The 11,731-nt window shown below is 41.2% G+C and overlaps 1 protein-coding gene across 1 annotated transcript in view; it reads left to right on the top strand.

Moving 5' to 3' along the window:
- The first annotated feature begins 2,471 nt into the window (after positions 1–2,471).
- Positions 2,472–11,731, top strand: part of CHAT (choline O-acetyltransferase) — a 29,983-nt gene continuing 20,723 nt past the window's right edge. The window contains exons 1-2 of the mRNA XM_053451241.1: positions 2,472–2,690; positions 10,691–10,789. Coding sequence (XP_053307216.1) covers positions 10,727–10,789 — 63 coding nt within the window. The 5' untranslated portion in view covers positions 2,472–2,690; positions 10,691–10,726. The remainder of the gene's footprint in view (positions 2,691–10,690; positions 10,790–11,731) is intronic.

Raw genomic sequence — 11,731 nt, 5'->3', positions numbered from 1 at the left:
CCGAACGGCGTAAAAATACTGTATATCTGTATAAAAAAAACAAAAAAAAAAAATGAAGGGAAAAAAAATATTATATGGAAATATTATATGGAATAAATTGACATATTCAGGGAAATAAAGCTAATAAATATTGTACATAAAGGTCTATTTTGTGATTTGATTTCATATCATCGTTAGAACTGTTTTCTTTCACGCCGCGATTAATGTCGTATGACTTATTTCTATTTTTTTCGGTGAATTTATCCATGAATTGTTCTACCCGCTCATCCAACACAAGGTCAATAAATAAATCATGTTTAAAAATATATCTGGTATTTTCATTTTTTTTCAACCCCCCCCTCCAAAAAAAAAAAATTCTACTTTATTATTTCGACTAATAGGACCGAATGATCCATTGGGCTGTTTATGGATTCTATCCCAAATGAGCATTAACCCCTTGATGACAAAGCCCGTACATGTAAAAATGTATTGTTTTCAATGGGATTAGAGACCACCCATTGTCCTTAAGGGGTTAAATATAGAATTTAATTGGCAGGTAAGAACCATTTCGGTCCGTCTAGTCTAAAGACTCAAACCTTAATCAGTCCTTGGTCTGGTCTTCAGGGCGTGTTTCAACTCCCTTACCGTATTACCTCTACCACCTCTACTGGGTGGCTGCTCCGCTTTTTTATCAACCTCTCAGTAAAGCAAGGCATCCAAATTTAGGAATTTTTTTTAAGAAAAATTCCCTTCCTAAGAGTTCCTAAGACATTTTTTTTTCTTTTACCAGCTATATTCCATTATTATTACTATTATTATTAATAATTAATAATATCACAGAGTTTGGAATATAGAGGGTTAAAAATGGATCTGATAAGGTTATGAGGCTTCGTGTGACAAATGACAGATCTCTCAAGAACAATGACAGGTTGCAAGCAAGCGACTCCGTGCCTTCTTCTGCTTCCTAAAAAAATCCACTTTGCCTTTATAGCGGAATATTTCATTTCGCTTCCCCGTGACTGACATCACCCCCCCCTTTCTTGATTACTTTGGGGGGAAAATAAAGGTTTCCTATCAATAGTGGCATAATACCCAGTGTCCATCAAACTCCCTAGGAAGATGAGTGCTTTCAAAGGCGACGGGGGCGATCCATTAATCACCATCTCCTTCTTCTCCGTATGCCCCCCCCGCCACATAATACATCACGGAGCGGGTTCCGCAAGACCCAAAACCTGCTTCCGAATGGTAACATCTGATTGGGTAATAATAATACGTGGTAATGACATTTCATTTCGATATCGCTGTAAAAATGGGGGGAATCGTTTTATTGCTGAAATAGGCGACGTTGACTGTAAAGGGTTAAACGGCTAATAATGCTAATATCTATCATTTCGTGGCTGTTAATCATTTAAGGAAACCAAGGGGGGGGAGGAATAACTTTAATTAAAGAGCTGATCAATACTGAAAAGGCTCGTTCAAACTGTTTCAGTGTAGGAATACAGAGAATTACAAAAGAGGAGAGTGAATCGCCGGGCAGATGGCGAACGAAGAATAGATAGGTTATATTATATATATATATATATTGCTTTTAATAAGATTTATATCCTGCTCAAACCTTAATCGCTCCATGGTCTTGTCTTAGATTCAGTCTAGCCATATGCCTGTCCCATGCGGGTTTAAATTCCTTTACTTTATTGACATCTGCCACCTCTGCTGGGAGGCTGTTCCACTTATCCATCACCCACTTTTTTTTTTTACATTACATTTAAGCCTCAGACCCTCAGGTTTCAGCGTATTAAATCTCGTCTTAACACTTCTCCTTCTTAAAAATATCCTTCCCTCTTGTCGGATCTCTTGATGTATTTAAGAGGTTAATAATATGGACTATGGTTCAGAAGTATACATGACAAGTTGCTGTATTTGCAAGACATTCTTCACGCCATATCGCCTATCATCAGAAGTCTTAGATATATGTGGTCTACAATGTTAATATGTCCTAAGCGCACACACCGATACACATACACAGACATACACACACACAGACACACACACAGACACACATACACACACATGAAGTATCACATACATGTATTTATTTATCAAATAACATAAACTACCATCAGCTCCTGGAAGCTCCTGAGACTGTTTTATGATACAGAAGGAGGGTATCAGATAAAGGAGTATTATTTAACCCTTTGTGGCTTATTACAGAAGGGTGCTTTTTTTATTGCATCGTCTTATGCTTTCAACCATTAAAGATATAGATCCTGAAACCATGCAGAATAAGGGTTACCTCCTTCCAGCTTCCAACCCTTAGTATTTAAAAAAAAAAGACTGATTTGTGCCTAAAATGAAGGACTGATCCAGAAAGTTGCATTCTGTAAAATGCTTTGGTGTCCAAACTGGTTTTGTCACCAATAATATAAAGCTTCACAAATAGGAACCAAGGGAGGAGTTACAAGATCTACCCACATTACTGAAGGTGAGGAAGACAGAGGTTGTTGAGGGATGATCTCCCTTTAACACTAGTACCTGTGTCCACATCTTTAAGAAGTCTAGGATCTAGGATAATTCTGTATGGGTGTATGAATGAGGATGGAACCATGGACAGCGCCTGTAGGACCAGCAGTTCCAAGCACCATCAGCTCCTGGGCTTTCTGATGGCTTCTGAGACTACTTTGTAAGAGTTTGGGATCAATAGGCTGAAGCAGGTAAGGAGTATCACTTAATTCATTACATTATAGAGGGAGGCTTTTAAGGCTCTAACAGTTTGGCTCCTCTGCCAAGCTAAATATTATTTTATATTGAATGTACATAGATATAAAATGTGGCAGCCCGGTGGTTCAGAAATCCTGTACGAGCTTGAAGGGTCCATAACATCCCAAATGCATCTAACCATGTTTTGCGTTCTGGAGTGTTCTCCGAATCAGATCATTTTAGGACAATTGAATTATTGCGCAAAAAAAATGCATTGGGTGATGAATGAAAAAAAAGAAGCGAAAGAAGAAGGATAGAAAAAGAATAGAGGAGCCAAAGTGCTTTTCTGTAGCAGCCTTTAATAAGTTCAATTTGCCACTTAGATCCTCATGGTTTGAATGCTATATGTATCCAATAGATGCTTTGTGGTTGTTTTAATTATTAACGAAGCTGATCTGATATCATCAGCAACCGTCGGTGCTAATCATTACTATTTAGTACATTCTACTGTTTAGTATTGCATGTGGATAAATGAATGGATGAATAGATAGACAGATAGATAGATAGATAGATAGATAGATAGATAGATAGATAGATAGATAGATAGATAGACAGAATGCGCATGTTTGTATATGCTCTGAAATCCTTTTTATATGAATCTTAAATAATAATAAATAAAATAAAAATAATAGTGTTATAATATATATAATAATATATTATTATTATTATTATTATTTTATTATTATGTTGCTGATGGTTTCTGCTTTTCTTAGCTCTATAATTTAACTCGTATCCACCAAGGCAATTATTCCCCATGACTTCATAATAACACAGTTATGACAACAATGTATACACAGAATAAAAAATCCACTATATTATCCTATATGTCACTAAAACATACTACAATGTTACATACATGTTTTGCAATTGAGCGCATGTGAGCAGTTGACATGTGCCGTGCACCCTTGCAGAATGCCCAGTTATGATAGATGTTTGCATATGCGCTGAAATCCTTGTTATATGACTCTTAAATAATAATAAATAAAATAAAAATAATAGTGTTATAATATATTTAATAATATATTATTATTATTATTATTTTATTATTATTATATTGCTGATGGTTTCTGCTTTTCTTAGCTCTATAATTTAACTCATATCCACCAATGAAATTTTTCCCCTATGACGTCATAATAACACAGTTATGACAACAATGTATACACAGAATAAAAAATCCACTATATTATCCTATATGTCACTACAACATACTACAATGTCGCATATATGTTTTGCAATTGAGCGCATGTGAGCAGTTGACATGTGCCGTGCACCCTTGCAGAATGCCCAGTTATGCTTGATGAACAATATAATGTGATACGATTAAGTCAGGAAATCTGTTTTTCATCTACGGGAAACATATACATAGTTAAGGAAATTAATTAAATGGAGAAATTATGCCGATACGTATGTTGATTTTTTTTTTTTTTTCTAATTTCAAAATATGTTTTGGGTGAAACTCTGCTGATTAATAGTATTCTCAAAATAAAAAAAAAAAAAAAAAAAATATATAAAAAAAAAAGGTTAATTTTTTTTTTTTTTTAACTCTTTATGAAGCGATCCAAACACGTCGATTGTATCAAGTAAACTGTATCACAATCTTATAGATTTCAATATATTTTTTATGTTACTGTTATCATTTTTGTTTTTTTTGTTCCATCTATCATATGTGTCGAGTTGAAGTTGATATCTTTTGTTGGGCCAAAATAGCAAAATATGCTTCTGGGACCTTAGAGGTCTCTTTTTTTTTAACGAAAAGTTCCCATCTGAAGAGGAGACCTCTGAGTTCTCAAAAATTATGTGTATCTGTTTCTATGCTAGCCAAATAGAAGGTGTCAATGTTGACTAAAGACATCTTCTCTAGTATGTATGTATGTATATATATATATTTGTGTACGGAGTCTGGGACATTAGTGTGATGAACGAGAATAGTGAGGCTGACGAAACGCCTACCTACAAGATCTGAGGTGTGCCATTATCTTGATGGACGGCGCGCCAAAAAGAGGCCAAAAGGTAAGCATTGCAAATATTCCAAAACTGCAACAAGATGATCAGTCAACAAGTTTAGAAACATTTCCATCGACCAAGATGCCTGATGACGTGGGCAGGCACCCCATTCTTAGAAGCAGCTGAAGCTGCGCCTATAGGGAAGGAGCGAGCCGGGAAACTCTTAGGGTCGCAGCCTCAATTAGCCAATAGGATTTGTACATGCGTAATAAACTGTATGGTGGTAAGGGGTCTCATCGGGAAAGGAAGCAGAGGACTATCTGGTCCAGTAGGTCCAGAATTGCCACTGGACACCATTGAGTCTGTGTAGCAAACATCTTAATGAACACGCCCGGTCTGACGTGTTTTGCAACGTCGCAAATGCAAGTGGTAGAACTTCCGGGGTCGCAGGGGTCGTGACTGCGACCAGGCCCTGGAGTTCTGCAAGTCGGGGGGGCCCAAGGGGTGCCGAGTGGTCGTTTTCGGCAACCGCTCAGCGCCCTTCTGTCTCCTCTGCTCCCTGCCGCCGCCGCCGCCACCTGCCTCAGCGCTGCCCCGACTGCAGTGTTGGGAGCGTGAGGCTTCTGCCTCGGGTGCCGGCGATTCACGCTGAGCGCCGGCATATGCCAAGTTTAAAATGCCCCCCCCTCCATTATCTACCCTTCCTCTGCTGCCCCCCCATTATCTACCCTTCCTCTCCAGCCCCCCCCCAGTCTCTACCCTTCCTCTCCCACCCCCATTATCTACTGTCCCTCTCCCGCCCCCCCCCCATTATCTACCCTTCCTCTCCCTCCCTATTATCGGTGCCGGCTTGTAATGCTGAGCGCCGGAAATTATGTCATCTTCCGACGCTCAGCCTTACAAGCCGGCACCGAGACTGAGCTAGAGGGCTCACAGAGGAGAGAGAGGGGCGCGGAGTGGGTAAGCGAAAAACCACTCCCCCGCTTAAAAAAAAAAAAGGCGTTTGGGGCGGCAAAGTGCCGCCTAGAGCAATTGCCCCACTCTGCTCCAGCTCTTCTCTCCTATCCGGGTGCACCGAGCAGATCATATCCCTAAATAGACTAAACGCCAGCACAAACTCAGGGATAGAGAGTTTCCTGATCAACTTGAGATCCTTAGACTTAAGAGCCACTGACACATCCCTGCAAGCATACGTCTAATACGTCTAACGACACCATGCGTGGTGATCAAAAGAGAAGCAAGGGTAATACTAGCCGACACAAAATGACAGCAGGGTTAGTGGGGCCCGTACCTAAAGGCGGAGGGGCTGCCGGCTGTTGGCTGGGACCAGGCTGTGCGACATGGGTGGCCAGTATATGACTACCGGTGTACATTCTCTCCAAAGCTTCCGTACGTTGTTGAAGCTGAAGCATAGAGGTAGAGAGAGAATTCAACACTTTATGAATCTGGACTAGCGAGGTATTAACGGTCTGCAGAGACACAGCCTCCGAGGTTGAGGCTTGTGCCGCAGAGGGAAACAAAAGTCTGAATATGGACCCAGCCTGGCCGTGGCTGGGTAAGCTATCCCCCGTTTCTGTAACTCCGCTGCATGCTTGGGAATAGTCCAGGCCCTGAAGGACTGATTGCTACCCCTGTCAGACCCTCTGGCGGGAGTCTCGGGAACGGAGTCCACATCTTGAAGGTCCGAGACGTTAGACATGACGGCTGGGAGAAAACAAATGGTTAAACTGCGGTCACTATGAGAAAATACAGTAGCGGAGAAGGGGGAGGGAGTGAAGACCACCTGGACTAGAACGAGATGGGACCCCCACGACCGTACGGTAACAAGCTGGACATGCAGCTACCTAGGATAAATGTACGTGCGAGGGCCCGGTACGCCGACCCGTTCCATGTGAACTGGATGGATCAATTAAAAACGGAGACGTGTCAGACTTTGATTACAAAGGCGGAGGATGCCCGTGGCGAGAACAGGCTAATAATAATAACCTCGGCCTAGTTTGGTTCAAATGGACGAGTAAGAATGTTATGAGTATTGCACGTGTGACGTATGTAGTACGGGCGAGTAGACTGAACGCCAGTCAATTAAAAAACGAAGTCTGAGCCCGCCTGGACCCATAGGCGTGATAGGTGTGGAACAACTGAAACATAGAAACATAGAAAGAAAGGCAGATAAGAACCTGTAGGCCCAACCAGTCTGTCCAACCTCTGAGTACTTTCCTTTAGTACCTGCCCGTATCGTATATCTAGCTTGGCCTTATGCCTATCCCATGCTTGCTTAAATGCCTTTACTGTATTAACATCTACCACTGCTGCTGGAAGGCTATTCCATGCGTCCACTACCCTTTCCGTAAAGTAATATTTCCTGATGTTACCATTAAACCTTTTTAAACTGGAGCTCGCCTACCCTGACTACAATGGAAGGTGTAGGTATAGAACTTGCGTGCGTGATAGAAGATGAAATATGAAGCCACGGTTGGTTATGTAAGGTACATACAAGCAGGTCAACTCACCAAGGCTTATGCCGGACAACGATGGAAACCGTAAAATATATCAGCCCCCCCCCCCAGGAACCTAATACAACATAAAATATCTATGCACAACACAACCCCTCAGGACCAGCGGTGAAGCATACTTCCCACGTAAAGAAAAAAAAATTAAAATGTGTTGTTGTGTCCTAATTTGAAATCTAATTTCTACACCAAAAATAAAGTTACGATTTAAGATGACGAACGGCCAATTTACTGTCACTGTGATAAGGGTAAATAATAATCACCCTGGTACATAGTGGCAAAGCTGTGGCGAGTAAGCACAGGCTCCATACACTGCTTTAAAGGTCATGGACTGCCCGGATATGATGTCATACTTTCCGTATAGGAGATCTTTTAGGTGACGGCGTGGCAAAAGTCGCAGCCAGTCAGTGGGGGGAATTTTGAGGAGGAGGAGGGGAGCTACAGCTTCTCCCTAAGGTAAGGTAAGTATCTTATTTTTCTTTTTTTTTTAAAATGAAAGCATATTAACGCACTGCGAATGAATGCATATTACCGCACTGCGAATGAATGCTTATTACCGCACTGCGAATGAATGCTTATTACCGCACTGTGAATGAATGCATATTACCACACTGCGAATGAATGCTTATTACCGCACTGCGAATGAATGCATATTAAGACTGAATTAATATAATGAATACTTTGACAAGGATTTTTAAACAAAATGCACATGAACTATTTACGGGGTATAAATAATACATTTATATAATTATATATATATATATATAAATATATATATATAATTTCTTACTATTATGGCCCCGGGTGTAATTTGGATTCCACTGTAAAATTATAATAATAATAATGATAATAAAATTAAAATACTCATACATCCATTTGGATATGTAGTGTAGATATTTGTATGATATTTGCTTAAGAAGAATATGCAAAAAAAGAATATGCTTCGATGCCGAGCAGCATACGGAGGTGCTATAAAAATGACAGCTCCGTACATTTCTTTACAGGTGAGCAGTCAATCATGCAGGCAACATATTTTGCTTAAAGGTACACTCAAGCCATCATTTGTACTTTACTCTAATGCATACGATAGTTGAGGGGTCCCTTTAAATTCTACAGAAGCCCCCCATGCGGCTTAAACCCCCCCACCCCATGCTCATGTATAGCAAGCGCTCCCAATGCTTTCAATTAAATAACTTTCCCGACACTGATTGGCTGCCCGAAGCCATGGAGGAAAAAGAACAACTTTTACCACGGATAATTGTTTTCTGATAATAAGCCTTTTGAACCTCTGAGGTCTCTTCTTCAGATGAAAAGTGATCTATGAGTCCCAAACATTGTTTAGTCTCTGTTCAACAATTCATCTTTCCTCGGACCAGTGTGGCTTTATGGGTTTTTCCTTAAAATAACTTATTCTGCTGAAAAATTGTATAATTGGGCCTGCTATATAAAAAAGAATTTCTGAGTCAAAATGGTACATTTCATCACTTTCCGTGTCAACGACTGTTTTTAGTGCCCTAATATTATAATGTTGTATTAATGTAAATAAAGGGACCGTCTATTTTCTAGCATGTTAAGCAATGTCCTAGACTGTCCTAGAGGTGAGTGAATCAAGGGCAGGGAGATATATTTGCCGAGAAAGTAGCTTGGTGGAGGGGCAGATGTATACGGGGACTCTCAGGAATCCACACAAAAAATAAAAATAAATATAAAAAATAATTTTCATACAGAAGTAAGGGTGTGTGTGTGTGTTAGAGCGAGTGAGTGAGTGAATGAATGAGAGAGTGTGTGTTAGGGGGTGGCATTACAGTAAGTGTTACAGTGATTGTGTCAGAGGGGGTATAGCCAGTACTTGTGTATTGGGTCTGGGCAAGCAGGGGGGGGGGGCTGGCCTCCCTAATTTGGAACCCCTCTTGGCCTTCTATCTAAGACTGGTCCCCCGCAAACCACTACACAGTCTGTTACCCGGGACTATACCCCGATTGTCCATTATTTGTGTCTAGGTCCTAGACTTTGGGGCCCCGGTGGCCCCATTGTGAGGTTTAGGGCCCGGGATCCCCATTGTCAGCATGGGGCAGGGTGGTGGAAGGAGTGGTAGGAAGAGGAATGGGGTGGAATGACGCAAGGAAGCCCTGTCTTAAGTAATGGACCCCCATATTTCTTATGGCCTCCAGGCCAGAAGGTACCGGCCCTTCCTCTGATTTAGACCATCTCTGGATCATTTCTGTGATTACTTCAGGGTTTTTCTGTGCATTAAGTGTGTGAATTAGAAAGGACCAAATGGATCGCTGAGATTTCAGAACTAATTCCGTCAGCTGGCAATGATTTAGTCGGGTTACTGACGACCCTAAATTAATGAATCGCTCTATTATCCTATACTTGAAAACTATTGACAAAACGATATTTGTTAAATTACCCTCACAGTCATTTCCTTTACTTCTAAGAAATGAAACCCATTTAATAATCCTGGAGTAGATTAATTACTTTTCACCTGAGTCATATTAATGAAAACAGATATAACGCGCGCAAACAAATCCATTCTAATTCACTTAAGTAGGTCAAGAGCCGTATGGATCGCATTGATTTAGTACAGTAGTCGGAATATTTAATCTTTTTTTATATGAGCGACAGACCTGTGGTTGACCCGGAGTCTCAGGGTTTCTCTCCCGATATCAGGGTCTCAGGGTGAAGGACCATTTGGATGACTTTTTGGACAAGGCACCACCTGGAATCAGCAAAATGGGATATTAAAGGGTTAATATTTCAAGACTCTCAATGACAGCTAGTTTAGAAAGCTCCCAGGTATCCCTGTGTTTTCTTCATCCTGTACCAAACCAAAAAAATATATTGCAATAGAGAGTACCTTTTTCGATTTTTTAAAGGTGCTGTTCCATTCGGTGACATGTTTACTTTTAGTGCCACCAGCTGCCCCTTCCACGGCCACCGTTCTCGCCGAGGAGTGCTAGGTTATGATGTCATACCCCGGCACTTGCGTCTTAAAGGCACCCAGCACTTTGCGATGCATCTGATGGAGATGTCGCAGCGTCCATCATGTAATTGGCCTCGTTGGGGAAGATCAGAGATCTCCCTTGTAATGAACAATCTGACTTGTGACCCAAAAGCAGGCGCTGATGTTGTCATGAAAAACGTAAAAGGCTTCTTAAAAGTGCTGTTTTACGCAATTAAGCGTGAAGAGGAACGAATAAGATGTAGCTGTGTAGAGGCTGATTTGCTTAATACACCAGAAAGTGCACTTGGTGTTTTGTCTAAGTGGAACTGCACCTTAAAGCCCGCACCGAGAACCAGTTGTAGCTTTCCCTGCTAATAGATTTCCATAAATGCAAACGTTCACACGTAACGGGTTTTTGGGATCTTCTCGGATAATCCTGAACCACTTCCATAAAGTAGCGTGCAAGGTCTATGTTTTGCGGAATGTCGTGGTTTCGGGGGTTAGGTTACCGGTTCTATGGCTTAATGATGATTAAAAATATTTCAATCCGCAGGAAGAGATAAGAAAAGGATTGCTTCGGCCAGGCAAGATGCCGGTCTTAAAGAAGAACTCGCTGGAAAAGGCAGCAGCCAAAAGCTGCGATGACTCGGAGGTAACATTTTTCGGGTCATTGTTTAGGAGATTCCATGGAAAAAATAACTCAATGAAAGCCGAGGTTGGAGGCAGGCTGTGGCAGAGCCAGTATTATCGGATCGATTAGCTGTTCTGAAGTTCTCTCTCGGTTCTCCACCATCAAAAAGGATCAGGAACTTAACGATAGACAGAAAGAAATATCGTGCGCTATGGAGAGAGAGAGTTAGGGAGAAGATAGCGAGAGAGAGTAGAGGAGAGGGAGAGGTAGAGGGACCATGTGGCACAGAAAAGGTTGGGAGAGGAGGAAGCATGTTGGCCTGAGAGAAGAGGAAGAACTGAGATATGGGGACCGCAAGAGAAAGGGAGCAATAGACGGGTCAGTCGCAAATTAAAACCAAGGCCCCTCCGTTAAGCCGTGGCTGGTGGAAATGTGTTTTAACCCCTGAATTCCCGAGACTCATCTGAATATCAGAAAGGAGATGCATTGATATACATATCTTCCTGGTGCTCATCAGGTTGAAGCTAAAATGGCGTGAATAGATTCAAGAGAGGAGGTTAAAAGGCAAAAAGAGAAACCGTAGGGTTAAAAGGAACATAGAAAGGGAAAGGGGTTAAAAAAAGTGAGTTAACCTCTTAAGGTCTAATGGTGGACTTTTTGTCATAACTATCACACAGGCCTTAACACACCTGCTTATGATTATGATAATCATTTGCATGTGCTTCTTTTGCCCGATCCCTTGATTTCCCACTGATTTCAATAGCAGCGTGTTTTGATTGGCTGCTTCAGCCAGCCAATCAGCAGTAAGAATCGTTGCACTAAGGAGGAAGAGGGCAATAGAGACTGCAGTAAGCGAAAAAATAAGGGTTAAATAGAAGAAAAAAAAGAAGAGGAAAAAGGAAAGAAGAGGAAAGACATGAAAAGGAAGTTAAAAGAGTAAAGGGCGGGCAGATATAAATTAAG

This window comes from Spea bombifrons, chromosome 11 (genome assembly GCF_027358695.1).
Source record: "Spea bombifrons isolate aSpeBom1 chromosome 11, aSpeBom1.2.pri, whole genome shotgun sequence".
Lineage (NCBI taxonomy): Eukaryota > Metazoa > Chordata > Amphibia > Anura > Pelobatidae > Spea > Spea bombifrons.
Note: the sequence above shows the minus strand (reverse complement) of the source record. Positions and strands in the feature narration are given on the sequence as shown.